Source organism: Papio anubis, chromosome 4 (genome assembly GCF_008728515.1).
Source record: "Papio anubis isolate 15944 chromosome 4, Panubis1.0, whole genome shotgun sequence".
NCBI classification, from domain to species: Eukaryota; Metazoa; Chordata; class Mammalia; order Primates; family Cercopithecidae; genus Papio; species Papio anubis.
The window spans coordinates 99,952,231-99,968,790 of NC_044979.1; the positions used below are offsets into that span (position 1 = coordinate 99,952,231).

At 45.2% G+C, this 16,560-nt stretch overlaps 1 protein-coding gene across 5 annotated transcripts in view; it reads right to left on the bottom strand.

The window, feature by feature from the left end:
- The window catches only part of SCRN1 (secernin 1), a 71,363-nt gene that overhangs the window by 25,469 nt on the left and 29,334 nt on the right, over positions 1 to 16,560 (bottom strand). For all 5 annotated transcript variants that reach the window (XM_017956820.3, XM_009203169.4, XM_017956819.3 and 2 more), the window contains one exon: positions 9,507 to 9,688. In XM_017956820.3, the coding sequence (XP_017812309.1) occupies positions 9,507 to 9,643 (137 nt within the window). In that variant the 5' untranslated portion in view covers positions 9,644 to 9,688. The remainder of the gene's footprint in view (positions 1 to 9,506; positions 9,689 to 16,560) is intronic.

A 16,560-nucleotide genomic window follows, 5' to 3' on the forward strand; every position in this document is an offset into this window, starting at 1 on the left:
CTCCCTCTATGGCTGCTATGAAAGAGGATGGTACATGCCATGTACTCAGGAAGTGTCCATTTATTCATCTGTTCATTTGAATTATAATTCCGGTGGCAGGAACACAGGAGTCTTAGAACCCGGGCAATGGCACTACTACAATGGTGGTACAAGCCAGTTCTTGGTGAATTTTCAACTTGAAAAGTAACAACTATTCAAATTTATCTAATTTGATGCTTCCTAAAGGGATATTTCACTATGCTGCCAGGGAGAAGAAAAGCTAATACAACTAATCTATAGGCTGAATATTATAACAGGCTTGTGTTTGTAGTCAAATAATTACATGACAATTCATTTGACATTTCTCATTTTAAGCTTATGTAGCAAGACTCGGTTACAAGGCAGTGATTTACAGAGCTGAACCCTAAAACCTTAGGAGAGGGATAAAAGAATAAACCCATTAGAAGATTGAATTCAGCTGACTTTTCCTTTGGTCAATGTCATCTCCTCCAAAGAGAAGGAACAGAAGCAGGCACTCATCTTGAGGCTCCAGAACAAACAAAGGTGCTGTGAGTGCCTCTTGGAAGCCCAAGCTGTGCACACTCAAAGGCCTCCTTCCTCCTTTCCACAGGTCCCTGGTAGCCCCCTGGTCACAATGCCTCATGCAGACATTCCAGGCAGAATCCTGTTCCCAGGGCCTTTGCAGGGCCCCAACTTGCCCGTGCAAACATGTGGTAGGAGCATGTGAATACACAGTCAGCTGTAACAGCCCCGTCTTCGGAGCTTGTGACTTATCTTTTTTGATTTCTAGTGCACTCTTCTGATGTTCTGCCTGTGTGCATTCCACACTGAGGCCCTAGCACGTGCACTTGCCCTCCCATGCTGACTTTGATGTCCTCTGGCAGAGTTGGCAACAGGACCTCAGCACTATCCACAGACCTAATTCTGATTTCACCCTCCTATCCCTTGTGCCAGGACCGTGGGTCAGAGATACCCCTTTGTCCCACCTGATTATTCCCACCTGCTCTTCCTACCGTGCGATGAGGACAGAGCTACTGCTCCATAGGACAAGGGCCGTGAATAACACCAGGGTTACACCATCGCCCTCTGCAACTGAGAAATGCAGATGAATCCCATGGCACTGGGTGCAGAAGAGATGCCAGAGAGACCTGGGGCTGCAAGTCACACGGCATCCAGAGGCCTATGTTAAAGCCATTCCCAGCAGTCTCACCTCCTACATGGGGCAGATTCATGTGATTCCAGAAGAGGGCAGTGCTCTCTGGCCCCATGCCTAATTTCACTTTGGCTGCTACCCTTCCGCATGGGCAGGACCAGGACAGGGAAGGGGAAGAAACTCAATGGGCCAAGGTTAGAGTCCCACTGTAACATCTATCTTCTGTGCAGTTCAAATCCTTCCAAAGTGTGTGCTTTGTCCAGCTTGTTCTGGGCCTGGGAATTAGATGTTCCTGAATTCAATTCCTAGTTTTATGGGACAATCTTTCCTTGGGAGCCCATGACCTTCTCACAGGTATGTCAAGCTCACCCTGCCCGTTCCTGAAAAGTTAACACATCTCACTGAGAAAGATGGGTCACACCTGTACTTCCCCTGCTTAAAGCCCCTTTGTTTAGAAACTGCTTATCTTTTCAACATCTGTGCCTCCATGGATTAGGAGACCCCTGTCCCTTTCTATCTCAAATCAGGTAAAACTAGATTTGCCATGGACATATAATCACTGACTTGGGAAAAGTAATAAAAAGAGGCAACACTGTCCCCTTGGAGAGATGGGCCTGGTATTCTTACCGGACTCAGGTGCAAATAATCTTCCTCCACCCCACAATCAAGCAGTCTGCCAGGCCCTTCTGGGGTCAGGACCTTTTGGAAATTGGAAATTCCCAGCCTTCAGCCGGAGGGCTGGAAGCAGGAAGGTAATGCTGTGAAGTGATTGCTTGTCCCCCTGGTTTCCCCAAAAATTCATATGTTAAGCCTAATCCCCAGTGGGATGGTATGGCAGGCGGGACCTTTGGGAGGTGACGAGGTCATGAGGGGTGGAGGCACCATGATGGGATTAGTGTCCTTAAAAGAAGAGCCACCAGAACACATCCTCTTTCTCTGTTCTCTGCCATGTGAGGATACAGGGGAAGATGGCCGTCTGCAAACCAGCAAGCAGACTCTCCCCAGACACTGGGTCTGCCGGCGCCTTGATCTCAGATTTCCCAGTCTCTAGGAATGTGAAAAATAAATTTGTGTAGTTTAAACCCCCTAGGCTATGGTATGTTTGTTGTAGCAGCCCAAATGGACTAAGACGAGTAATAACACAGGTGATGGATGTGAAAGTGATCTAGGGAAAGAGCGTGTGAAACTTTTTGACTTATCTCCATCTCTCAGTGTCCTGAAATTCCTGTGTCATTGACAGTTGAAGTAAAATGTGTTCCACCACATAGAGGAGTGGCCTCTCTGAGGTTAGCAAGCCCTGGGATCCCTGGCTTAGCCGCCTTCTAGCTCTGGGGCCTTGGGCAACTCCTTTAATCCTCCTAAGCTCCAGTGTCCTCACTTCTCAAAGGGAGGAGACCTACTTCACTGGGTGACTGTGAGAGTTAAATGAAATAATATGTGCAAAGCATGTCTTACCATAGTGTTCAGGAAATAGTAACTCTGATTACACAGGTTCCTCCTGCCTACAAATGGTGACTGAGCCTCCTTTTAAATCACCTGGGTCCTCACATTCACCAACAACCTAAAGACAAATTACAGACCTTTCCAAATTTTCACACTGGCCTTTTGTCAAGGACTTTTGTCATTTTTAACATGCTGAAGGTCTGATGGAATGTGTCCAAAATTATAAGATGTTCTGAAATATTGGAATTGACTAGGTTTTAGTGCCATTGTTAAACACAAATGGGAGTAGCAAAAGTCAGTGTGCAGGAAAAAAAAGAATAAAGTAGTTATGCAAAGGGAAGAAAGGGCAAGAAACACTCAAAGAAGGCAGCAATCTGCTGGAGCCAGTTGCTACCAGCTTGGAGAGCAGATGGTTAAATTTTAGAGATTTTGAGCCAGTTGTGAAACTGTTGGTAGCTTGAAACCCATTACGGTGGGAGTACTTACACTAAGGAAATTGAAAAAGGACTCAAACAGCGCTGCCCCTTCCCTCCACCAGGCTGGTTATTAAACATTTACCAGCATACTTCTGACAAACAGGTTCCAAATGCTTCCTAGTTCTCATCCATGTTGAGGCCCAGACCTATCATGTCTGACAGACCTTGGATTATAAGTGGCACCCTAGGCTGGGTGTGGTGGTTCACGCCTGTAATCCCAGCACTTTGGGAGGCCGAGGAGGGCGGATCAAGAGGTCAAGAGATCGACACCATCCTGGCTAACACGGTGAAACCCTGTCTCTACTAAAAATACAAAACATTAGCTGGGTGTGGTGGTTAGTCCCAGCTACTCGGGAGGCTGAGGCAGGAGAATGGCGTGAACCCAGGAGACAGAGGTTGCACTGAGCCGAGATGGTGCCACTGTACTCCAGCCTGGGTGACAGAGCAAGAGTCTGTCAAAAAAAAAAAAAAAAAGAAAAGAAAAAATGCACCCTAACATCCAGAAAATAAATTCCCCTTTCTTTCCTTCCCTTTTTTCTTTCTTTTTTTTTTTTTTTTTGGAGATAGAGTCTTGTTCTGTGACCCAGGCTGGAGTGCAGTGGCATGATCTCAGCTCACTGCAACCTCCCCACTTGGGTTCAAGGAAACCTCCCACCTCAGTCTCCCAAGTAGCTGGGACCACAGGCATGGGTCACCATACTGGGTTAATTTTGTATATTTTGTAGACAGAGGATTTTACCATGTTGCTGAGGCTGGTCTTGAACTCCTGGGCTCAAGCAATCCTCCTGCTTCGGCCTCCCAGAGTGCTAAGATTACAGGGCATAAGCCACCATGTCAGGCCCTTTTTTTCCTTCTTTTAGACAGGGTCTCAACCTGTCACCCAGGCTGGAGTGCAGTAGTGCAATCCTAGTTCACTGCAGCCCTGACCTCATGGACTCAGCAATCCTCCCGCCTCATCCTCTCAAGTAGTTGGGACTACAAGCATGCAACAGTGCAACCAGCTACATTTTGCATTTGTTTTGTAGAAACAGGCTTTTGCCATGTTGCCCAGGCTGGTGTTGAACTCCTGGGCTCAAGTGATCCTCATGACTCGCCTCCTACAGTGCTGGTGATAGCAGTGGTGGCCCATCTGGAGGAGCCACTGTGAAGATGCCAGCTGCAATGGGGAGGCGGGGCCTGGGTTGCGTGCTTTGTGAGGCTGGTGGGAGTCCCGACCCCTACCGAGTTGGCAGGGTGGGAGCCCCATGCTCCCAGGCACAGCTGCAGCTGCTCTGGACCTGGGCATCCCTGTGCTGTCAGGAGCCCAGGAAGCCCTTGCCCCTATAGGCTTGGAAGTACCTGCTTCCTGCTCCCTGACCTCTTCCTGCTCCCAGCGCCTGCTCCAGTGCACAGCACAGTTGTGGCTGAGCCCAGGTGCTATCGCAACCTGGCTGGGTGTGCACATGCTCAGGTGGTGTTGATATACCAGCCCCCTGCCGCCCTGGGCTTCTCCAGACTTTGGGCACCAATAAGCACGGGAGGGAGGTTGGGAGGGCTGAGGGCAGCTCAGTGTGAGCCTGCCAGTGCCCCCCAGGATGAAAAATCTAGGCACCATGGATGGCATGTTAATGGCAGGAGGCAGACAGGTTCCTGGGAAAAGAGCAGGTCTCCAGTGAAACCCCACCCTCAAGCCAGGAACGGCCTGAAGCCTGGACTGCCAGTTCCGGGTGGAGTACGCAGCTCAGAGTGAGAACTTATGGTGCTTTTTCCGGGCCTGCCCATGACCCGATCAGCAAGCACTTCCTCCTTTCTGAGCCCATAAAAACCCCAGACTCAGCCAGACTCACACAGACACTGGGATTACCAGCTGTAGGAAGGAGCTACCAACTTTGGGCCTCCTTGACTCATTGGGATGACCTGCCTGTGGAAGGGAGCTACCCACTACAGGTCTCCTCTCTGCTGAGAGCTGGATACTCGTCAGGATGACCTGCCTGCAGAATGGAGCTATCCACTTTGGGTCTCCTGAGAGCTGTTCTGTCACTCAATGAAGCTCCTCACCACCTTGCTCACTCTCCAGCTGTCCATGTATCTCATTCTTCCTGAACATGGGACAAGAACTTGGGACCTGCCAAATGGTGGAACTGAAAGAGCTATAATACAAACAGTGCTGAAGCATGCTTCCATCCCCCACCATTTGCCACATTGCAGGTGATGACAAGGAGAGAAGAGCTGCAGTCTTTTGGGGAGTCCAGACCTAGGGGCTCCCCGAGCCAGGGCTGTGACACCCTCTTTGGGGCTCTGCAGTTCCTGGCATTTCCAAGCTGCCAGGCACCACCATGTTCCTTGGTGACTGCAGTGGAAGCCATTTGCAGTATGCCTGGTCCAGCTGCAGCCTCGCACAGAGCTAGCGCCTGTGCCAGCGCCTGTGCCGATGCCTAGAACTGCCCATCCTGCTGTAGCTGGCACACCTGGCTGTGTGCAGTGGCTGGACCCCATGCTTGCTCACATACCCCTTATCCCTCTGCGCCTGGCTTGCCCTTGGAAGGCATGATATCCAGGCCAGTAGCGTGAGCTGAGTACAGCGTGCCGGGTCAAGTGGTAGAAAAAACCCAGCAGCCTGACCAAAACTCAGGCAAAGGTGCCACCAGCCACAGAGGTTTCTGGCTGGAAAAGCAACACCCTAAGGATCATGTGACACTGAGATTACAGGCACAAGCCAGTGTACCTGGCCAAATTCCCACTTTTATGTTAGCTTCTACTGGCTACTCATTACTTGGAACCAACTTCATGAAACATGCAAAAATGTGTACGTGTCTTTATGTGCCTCTTCCTCAGGAGAAAGGGACTAGTGGTCAGAGAACAGTGAATCAAAAATAACAGATGAAGCTTAGCTTTCAGATAAATGTCACTGAAAACACATTATAAAAACAGTATTGCCTAACGCTTACATTCCCATAAGCCTCTAGGAAACATACACAAATTATACCTTTATCTTAAAATCACTGCCTATTACATTACTACTGTCATTCCCTTATGTCTCTTTGAGCTGAGGTTGGATTTCACATGCTGCTGGAAAGTACAAAGTACCAGGATAAGTATAGGGGTAAGTGCTGTATTCATTGAATAATTAACCACAGTCTAGCAGGCCCTTGAAAGAGCACATGAAATGGATATAGCCTGCTCTCATAGGAGCTGTCCAGGGAGGAACTGGCACTAGGCGCAGAGTGCAAGCAAGGCCAGAGAAAGTAGTGGTTCCTTATACAGCAATACCTAGGGAGGCACTGAGCCCCAAATTAAGAGAATGCAACCAACTGACAGAAAGTTTCCCCTGGAGCAGTGGTTCTCACCATAACCATGCATCAGCACCAGCTGGAGAACTTGTTAAAACAGGTTGTTGGCCCCTCGGTGTGAAGTAGGGACCCAGAATTTACATTTCTAGCAAGTTCCCAGGCGATGCTTGTTCACCAGCCACACTTTGAGAACCACTACCCTAGAACTTGCCATTCAAACTGTGGTTTTTCGACCTGCAGTATCAATATCATCTGGAGTTTCTTAAAAATTAATACAGGAATTAAATCATTAAAAAGGAAATCTGGGGCTGGATGTGGTGGTCCATGCCTGTAATCCCAGAACTCTGGGAGGCTGAGGCAGGCGGATCACGTGAGGTCAGAAGTTCGAGACCAGCCTGGTCAACACGGTGAAATTCTGTCCCTACTAAAAATACAAAAATTAGCTGGGTGTGGTGGCATACAGCTGTAATCCCATCTACTCAGGAGGCTGAGGCAGGAGAATCGCTTGAACCTGGGAGGCAGAGGTTGCAGTCAGCCGAGATCATACCACTGCACTCCTGGGAAACAGAGCAAGACTTGTCTAAAAAAGAGAGAGAGAGAATGCTGGGTAATGAGCATGAGTTACTTTTAAGATTTTGTTGGTATGAAATGACCCTTCAAAATCTGGCTATGCTTGGCTGAACTGATCATAGCTGCTTTAAAGATGAAACCAGACCCTGAACTCAAAGATCCACTTAAGGTGCAGAATGGAGCTACCCACTTCGGGTCTCCTGAGAGCTGTTCTGTCATTCAATGAAGCTCTTCACCACCTTGCTCACTCTCCAGTTGTCCATCCCCACCCTGAAGAATCTACCAGTGACAGGTCCTCTTCACACCCTTTTTATTGCAATAGCTGGACATGGCTAGCCCAAGATGGAGTTAAAGTTATATGGTGAAGGTTAAACTCTCATCCTGTCATCTACTCCGGACCTTGCTAATTATCACAATGCCAAGTCTGTGACAAACTATCTTCTCTGTCTACCTCCCTCAGCCTTGTAGCTTCAGGTCAAATGAACCTCCCCCTCAAAGCATTCACAAATATGACCAGTCTGTGATAATCTGTGAACATCCTGCAGTGTTTGCTGAAGGCCACACCATGGAATTCTGTGCCATTCACGTGGCATCAAATCTCAGATTACTTTGAGTTACCTCTCTCCCACTATCTTCTTATATTACTCTTACAATTTCCATTGTTCAATTTTCTTCTTCCTGCAACCAGACTAAAATCCCTTTGAAGCTTTGAGCTGCTTCATGTGCCCACAGAGTCTAGCACAAAGTAGAATTCAGTAAACTCCTGTTGCTTTATTGGTTGATAATCTTAAAAAGATACATCAGGGGCTCTGAAGAAAGACAAAAAATCCTCTTCCACTGTCCCTTAGAAATCAACTATTAAAATGGTAATTTTGCCTGTTCTATAAGTCCCATACTGCAAATACAATAAAAAATACTGGAGAGCTGTCAAAACATAAGCTCAAAACTTCTTGGTATTCTATACATTTCATTTTGCGAATCAAGAGAAGACTAGCTATAAATAACTGATTTTTAAAAACTGGCTTTTTCTGCCTTTTCCCCAGCTCAGGGAAGCTGCTCTTGCTGAGTTTATAAGAATGAGGAATGGTAAGGAAAGGTAAGAAAGGCAGGAAGTCACTGTGCTGCCAAAAGGGTGTCCCTGGCAAACCTCTCCATCAGGTGGCAGAGGAGTGAGTTTCTGAGGCCGCTGTCTAAATGTGCCATTTCCCCTGCAAAACCAAAGTCCAACCCCATTCCTTTTTCTAGGATGTTAGCTTTGGGAGTTCTTCGGAAGTCATCCAGTCTAGACCTCATATTGAAAAAATGAGGAAACTGTGGCCCAGAGAGGTGATGTAACTCGGTACATCCACACTGAAAGCCAAGAACTCCAGCTCCCAGCCCAATCTTCTTTCAACTATGTCATGATTTTATTTCAATTCACTATTTCAGGGACAAAACAAGGCATTTCAGAATGTTGCTTTGTTCCAGCCTACCTTCTACTTTAGTCATTCATTCAAAATTCAGTTATTGATCACTCATTACAGGCCAGGCACACAGTTCTCAGTGCTTATAACACAGGAGTGTACAGACAAAGATTCCTGCCCTATCCAGCTCGCACAGCAGGTTCCTTCTGCTGTATAGCGGCTGGGAGAGGAGAAAAAGGAGGAAAAAACAACTGAGACATAGAGAGGAAAGGAGGGAAGTGATCTCTGTTCAATTTTTCTTTTCTGGTTTATGGTTTTTCATATTTATATATATATTATATATTTCAAGTACTATAAAATCCATCCATTTAAACTATACAGTTCAGTGGTTTTTAGTATACTCACAAAGTTGTGCAGCCATCACCACACTCTAAGGTTTAGAACACTTTCAATACCCACAAAAGAAAGCTCATGCCCATTAGGAATCACTCCCCATTCTCTCACCCACATCCAAACCCCAGGCAACCACTAATCTAACTTCCTGCCTCTATGGATTTGCCTATTCTGTATATTTCATATAAATAGAATCATATAATATGTGACCTTTTGTGTCTGGCTTCTCTCTCGGTATAATGTTTTCATGATCATTATGCTTTAGTGTGTATCTGTACTTGATTCTTTTTTTTTTTTTCGATGGAGTCTTGCTGTTGTTGCCTAGGCTGGAGTGCAATGACGTGATCTCGGCTCACTGCAACCTCCATCTTCCGGGTTCCAGCAATTCTCCTGCCACAGCCTCCTGAGTAGCTGGGATATTGGCGCCCAGCACCACGCTCGGTTAATTTTTGTATTTTTCATAGAGATGGAGTTTCACCATGTTGGCCAGGCTGGTCTCAAACTCCTGACCTCAGGTGATCCACCTGCTTTGGCCTTCCAAAGTGCTGGGATTACAGGCATGAGCCACCATGCCCAGCCACTTGATTATTTTTTTATTGTTAAATAACATTCCAACATTCCATGTATTGAATCCATTGTAATCCATTCATTTACCCCATCATCTTAAAGTTTCTATCAAAAGGCACACACCATCTTTGGAAGGATTATGTTAAAAAATGCAAAGTTTAGGAAGAAATACATCCTGTCCCCATTTCCAGCCTTTTCTGGGAAGTTGTTTCAAAGAATCACCGTGCAGTACCTGACCAGATCCATCCCCAGCAAGGCTTCTATCTCGGCAGCTGGCTCTCTGGTGTTGACGGCTTCATTGGCTATGCACACTCCATGTTCATTGGCTCCCATTTCTGCCCCCCAGAGCCAGGCGGGTCTGCTTATCATTATGGCATGGGTCCTCGGAACTTGGTCGATTGAAATGTAAGTGCACTGAAAAACAAACACAGGAAAGAAAACGGCATCACCTGTCAGGTACTACCTCATTTCCACCTGGGTACTTATACTGTACCATCGTATCAGTTACAAACAGAGCCAAAAAATAAAAGGCCTTGGGAATACCCTGATTCTTAAATCTTCACAACGCAGCTCAAAAGTCTCCATGGTGAGTTTCAGTCTGTGTGGCTCATGCCAATCTATTCCTGGTGCTCACGTAATAGGGCAATCATCTTGAACCAGCTATTCAGCCAGTCATCATCCTGAACATCCTAAGCCTGCCCATTTCAACAGGCACAGGCGGCTGCCAGCATTCACCAATATTGAACACAGCTATTTACGAGCCCTACCTTCAAAAGAAACTTTATCTAGAAGCCTAAGATAGAAAGCAGATAAAAGGGAAGATCTTTGTCTAAAGAAAGCAGAACCCTGAGTCCCCCTGCAAGGACCATCGGGGTTTCCTGTAACACAGTTTGATAACTTACATGGTTGCTCTAGTGGTGGAAAACAGAAAAGGATCATAACATTTGCATTTAACTACTGCATTACACTGTGGGCTTTCCTGTCTGTCCCATTTGATCCTCACACTAAGACAAAGAAGGTGGACACAGAAGGAAACAGTCCCACGGAGGTGCATCTCCAGCTGCTCTCAGAACTGCAGAACATGCAACTTAGTGGGGCATCTTACCTTCTCCAGGCTGCGGTGGCTTTACCTGGAAAATGAGGGAGCTAATTTGAGTCAAACTATTTCTTCCCAAGTATTTTTAACCTCAGAACACTTTCTTCATACAAACTCTTACACAGAATCATAAGCACAATAAAATCAGGCCAAGTATGTCCAGGCAAAGGGAGGAAGAGGCCTGGGACCAGGGTGTGGGTAACCCTCAGAGTCTCGCCCTCCTGTGCTTCCCTTTTCCCTCCCCACATTGTGACCCACGGCAGAGGAACCTGCAAACTAGCTTCCCCATAGGGGCCTCCTGACTCTGACATTCTATGAGCCTATGACACACTCTTTGTGTGGTGGATGCTGTATTGAATTCAAGTCTCTAAGTTACACAGTGCTCTGGCGCTCTCAAGGGAGAATTTTATCAGCTGCAGGAGTCATTTACGTTTTAAACTGGGCAGCTGAAAGCAACAGCAGTCTTAGATCTTTCTTTTTTTAACTCAAGACCCAGCTATATCGACTGAATGCAGCCCACAAAGCTATTCTGTATTGACTTCCCATAATTGCTAAACCTCATGTAAGAGCTGAAACCCGTGTGGCACACACGTTGGTCAGGTGACTTTGGCTCTGCACAATTCATGTTAGGTGTTGCTCTGCACTGGGATAATGTCATTTAACTCAATAAATATTTGCAAACTGAAAGCTAATTATATCCAGAGGTTTTCAAGAGACTCTTGAATTTTTCATGGCAAACTGACAATAAAATATACTCACGATTTGTCCCCTATGCCGTTCCCAAAAGTAAGTTATTCAAAAAAAAAATAATGATGCTTGTAGAGCACAAAGTTGGCCACAGCAGTAATCAAACTGCTCCTCTGTGCTCTTCTGAAATGGAATTGACGTTTACATCTTAACATTGCACTTTATGTCAAAAAGTAGTCCAGGTATTGACCAACACTTTCCAAAACCCCTGTGCCAGTGACAACTTTTGTCTTGAAAGCAACAAGTAAATGGGAAACTAATCTCAGCTTCTTAAGCACAGATTTATTATACAGGTTTTTAAAAGGGCAGGAAAAGAAGTAAAAATTAGGAAATGGTTTATTTTTCCTCAAATTCATTTTTACACACTCATTTCTATTTTCTCAATTATTTACAGAGCACCAACAACACGCAAAGCATTTTGTGCTAAATGTTGCAAGCAGAAATCAGTGAGGAGGCCCAGGCCCTGTCCTTTTGGTTGGGGAGGAAGGCAAAGGCATGCACACAAATTCCTATGAGCCCAGGCCAGCTTCAGGGTCTCCAAGGCCTGCCTGCTTCCTTCCTGCAGCATCTTGCCACTGCCTCCTGCTTTGCTCTTCTGATCCACCCAATCCTGCTCTGCTTTTCCTCTTTCCTGTTCCATTACATTTATCCCCTTCTGAAATACTATAGAACTGACGGACTTATTGCATGTACTGTTTATGTATACTATCTCCCCCAGCTAGAGTGTAAGCCCCAAGAAGGAAAGGGGATATCTTGGTATTTAATTCACTGACATACCCCAAGTCTGGTACCTATCAGGCATCAATAAGCCTTTTTTTGGATGGGTGGCTGAGTGGATGGATGGAGAAACTACAAAGATCTAAGGGAGCATAGAAGGTAAAAGTTCAAAGAAATGAGGAACACATCCGCATGGTCCTCTAGAGGCTGGATCAAGTGGGAGAAATCTGAGTGGACTTTAAAAAACGGGCCAGCCATCAAGGTGGCTAAGGACTTAAGAGAGGAAGGGGCATGCCAAGGGTCTCCATAGTCCAGAGAGGTGTCTGCTGTGCCATGTGGGGGAGCTGCCATGATGTCATTAAGGCACAGAACTGCAAGGGCTTAATACGGACTGCCTGATTAAAAAAATGTTGACAACTGAATCAAAAAGACCAGATGGTCTTCGTAGGAGTTCAGAATATATGCAGCTAACTTGCTTTTCAGGCCAAACTCAGAATGGTGAGGAAGGAAGGGGATCCCCAAGTAGCCAGATGGGCCCAATCAGCCCTCCTAAGCACCAGACCGAAAGCCAGGCAGCCAGGCAGCCAGGCCCCGAGCCTGGAACACATGCCCCTTGCTGCATCTTTGTCACAGGCCACAGAGCATGGGCCTCATAAGGGCTCTTCTATGACAGCCATTCACACCTGCTCCATTACGTTTTAAATCTGGCTAATCACAACCAGGTGAGCTGGGGGAGGGGTAAACACACTTGTCTCATGTAGATAGACTGGCTACTTAAAATCCCACTTTGGGAGCAAATCTCACAAAATCAGGAACACTTACGCAAAATTTAATTAGCTAAACTCGGTAAAGTCAGCCATCTAGAACATGAACTCCACAGTCATTTTTAAATATAAAATCCACCCACCTTTACAACTGCCACATTATTAATGAGCCAGAGAAGTCAGATTTGAGGAAGCAAAAGAGGTTTCTCCAGGTACAAATAGCCAAAAAGCACCTGACATCTTCTTTCTGTGTGGCAAAAACAATTTAGTTCCCCAAGTCAAAATTCCTAGCTTAATTTCTATTAGAAAAGAAAAAGAAAAAAGGAAAGTCTTCACCACTTAAAAGATGGATCTTTACAGAGATGGTTCTGGTCTCAGCTTTGGTTATTAAAGTGAACTGTGGAAAGAGATGAGCAATTGATCTTTCTGCCCCACGGCCACTCCCACCCAGCCTTTCATAAAACAAATCTGTCAGTTAGTGTGACCTCTGGGTGCCCAAGTCACATAACAATATAAGAATGCCCAGAGCAGGAGTGTGCAGAAGCATACTTCTAAATGTCAGCATGCCCAGTGCTAATCAGGGGGTTCCCAAGGATCCGCCTGTCCTGAGCTTGCCACTCTCTCAGGGACCACCCGCCAGGTTAGGTTGGAGGATAGAAAACATGAGCCTCGAAAAGACCCTAGAGCCAAAGACAAAAACAATTCTGCAGAGCAAGCCCTTCACTATTTTGTGTGATTACGTTGGAAATGAAAAGCAAGATCAGCTTTATGCCGTCACTTCACCCCATCCACATTCCAACACACACTATTTCTGGATACCACCCAGTGAAAGGGGAAACAGAGACACTCACACAATAGACGTTTCAATTAATGAAACACAACCATTGTGCCTTTCGTACTGTACTCAGATGGTGAACACAACCCTGGCACCACCAGCAAAAACCACTGTGAGATGAGGTGATGAGTCAGCCAAACTTCTCAGGGTGGGGGAAGATGGCAAGGAAAATGGGATGCTTTGGAGAGATGTTTGTAGCTTTTAAAAATTTGTAGCTCTAAAGGAGCATTGATAATGATCACTGAGGGTTTTTAATTTATTTTTAATTACATATGTGAGTGTGTGTGTGTGTGTGTGTATTTTTTGTTTGTTTTGGAGATGAACTTTTACTATGTTGCCTAGGCTGTCCTCCCAACACCTGGGCTCAAGCGATCCTCCCCTCTAAGCCTCCCAAGTAGCTAGGACAAGAGGTGTGTGCCACCATGCCCTGCGTGTTTGTTTTTATTTTATTTTTTTACCCCAGTGTCTTGCCTGCTGTTTGACTGGTTTTAGGAAATGTATTCTTAAGGTTCATATACGTTTAAATAAAGACAAAAGAAGGTGCTGAGATCAGAGGACAACATCCTCAACCATACTTTAGAAGAACTGTTTTTTATTTCACTGAAGCATAAGATCTTTGGGGAGGAACAATGCAAAGGTCTGAGATCAGAAATGCATTTGGGAAAGGGGACATTATGGAAGGAAGTCCTCTGCTAAGCCATGCTCTCTTGGAAGTGAGGGAGACACTTCTGACTCCATATAAGACTGGGGACTCCAGATTCTGGAGCTGGCTAGAAGAAAACAAAAAAAGAAAGAAAGGAAGGAAGAAAGAAAGAAAGGTGGCGGGGAGAGGGAGGGAAGGAGGGAGGGAGTAGGGAGGGAGGCAGGAGGGACAGAGGGAGGGAGGCAGGAGGGACAGAGGGAGGGAGGCAGAAGGGACAGAGGGAGGGAGGGAGGGAGGGAGGGAGGAAGGAAGGAAGGAAGGAAGGAAGGAAGGAAGGAAGGAAGGAAGGAAGGAAGGAAGGAAGGAAGGAAGGGTGCAAATCTGTCCAGTGAAGGAAGGAAGGAAGGAAGGAAGGAAGGAAGGAAGGAAGGAAGGAAGGAAGAAGGAAAAGAATAGTGCACCTGTTCAGTGGTCAGTGAAGTGAGCCAGCCCCTTGGACGTAGAATGACTTGTACTTTCCTATTGTAAGAAATACTTAGAATTTACCCAGCTTTCACCCCAAGTAGCACATACCCCACACACCACAAATACATGTTTTATCTGGATAATGACAATACGGCACAACAACATGAATCAGGGCCAGGCCTGTAAATGGAGCCAATGATAGGGAAATGGACACAAATCATGAAAGTTATATAAACTCATTGATGACACTGAATCCATACAGTATTTCATGTAGTGGAAAACAGACAAAAATTTAAGCTAATTTGAAAAAAAATGAGGAAATGATAAAGACTTTAAAAAGGAAATAATGAAGACAATATTTATTAACAAAGAAAGACTCTTTTAAAAAATATTATGTGTCAAATCTAACTTTGTTATAAAGAATTCTGTCTCCATAAATTCTGGTATAATTAGCCTCTTGGACACCAAGTATAAGTAATGTAAACCTTAGCCAAAATCCCACTGTTTTTCTGGAAAAGAAGTCTAATGTTGGATCCATTTTTTTTCCTAAATAGAAGGTTCAACCATGTAAGAATGGACCTGTATCATCCATTAGCATGCATGCATACACAGGCACACACAAACACATACACACACACACACACACACACACACACACCTGCACACCATAATCCAGGAAGTTATTCCTCTCCTTCTTCAACACGTCTACCTAGAGAGAGGGCAGGACTTGGGGTCAAGTTGAGATGAGTTCTCTGATGCATCCTCAGGGAGGACAGAGGCGCTTTCAAATATTGATACCTATTTACCCATCCTACCCTGCAACCAAAAGAGACGTTATTAAAAGCCCAGAATACACAAGGGAAAGACTAAAGAATATAAAATTAGGATGTTCCAATCTGCAAACTGCAGCTGAAAAAAAATATCCAGTGTAATTTCGGAAACTGAGGAACTCTGTGCTGGAGGATCTTATTTCTTACTCTTCTAGTCTTAAGTACAGTGAATTTGATATATGGAGATGATGGCTGGATGGGATTGACTGACAGGGGGATAGAGGGTGGCTAAGTGGACAAGTTGAAGGGAGAGCCACCTGGAAAGGAGGATCAGTTGGCAGGTGGGTGAGTGGAAGAATGAGGAGTCCACACGATTTTTTGCATGATTTTTGCATGTGTCCAGAGGTTTCCCCAGAAACGTCATACTTGAGAGTGTCGAGGTCCCAGGAAATCATTTTCTGAAAATATAACCATCTATTATATAATTAGTTTCATATAATTATTAAACAATATAATTATTAAATAATATAATTATGTATATGTAATTAAATTATATAATTATTAAATAATTTATATAATTAAATTATTACATACTAAATTATATAATAGAGGGTTATATTCTCAGAAAATGATTTCCTGGGACCTCAACACTCAAGTATGAGGTTTCTAGGGAAACCTCAGGATATGTGTTTAAAATGTCATGAACTGGACTGGGCGTGGAGGCTCACGCCTGTAATCCCAACGCTTTGGGAGGCCAAGGTGGGTGGATCACTTGAGCTCAGGAGTTTGAGACCAGCCTGGCCAACATGATGAAACCCTGTCTCTATCAAAAATACAAAAAACAGCTGGCTATGGTGGTACATGCCTGTAATCTCAGCTACTTGGGAGGCTGAGGCATGAGAATTGCTTGAACCCAGGAGGCAGAGGTTGCAGTGAACTGAGATTGTGCCACTGCACTCCAGCCTGGGTGACAGAGTGAGACTCCGTCTCAAACATAAAATAAAATAAATAAATAAAATAAAATGTCATGAAATAGCTGAGGAATAGATGGGTTTTTATGAAAAGTTCTTACTCTTCATAGTTTAAAAGTCTGTATTTTAATAGTTGCTTGTATAAAAGTTACGTGATAGTAATTGTGGCTCCTAGACCTAAATATGGAGAGAACCCATCATTCTGTACTTGGGACAAGTATAGGAGATGGAGACAGATGTAACTGTAAGGGAACTAAAGGGGTAAGAGTAAGTTTGAA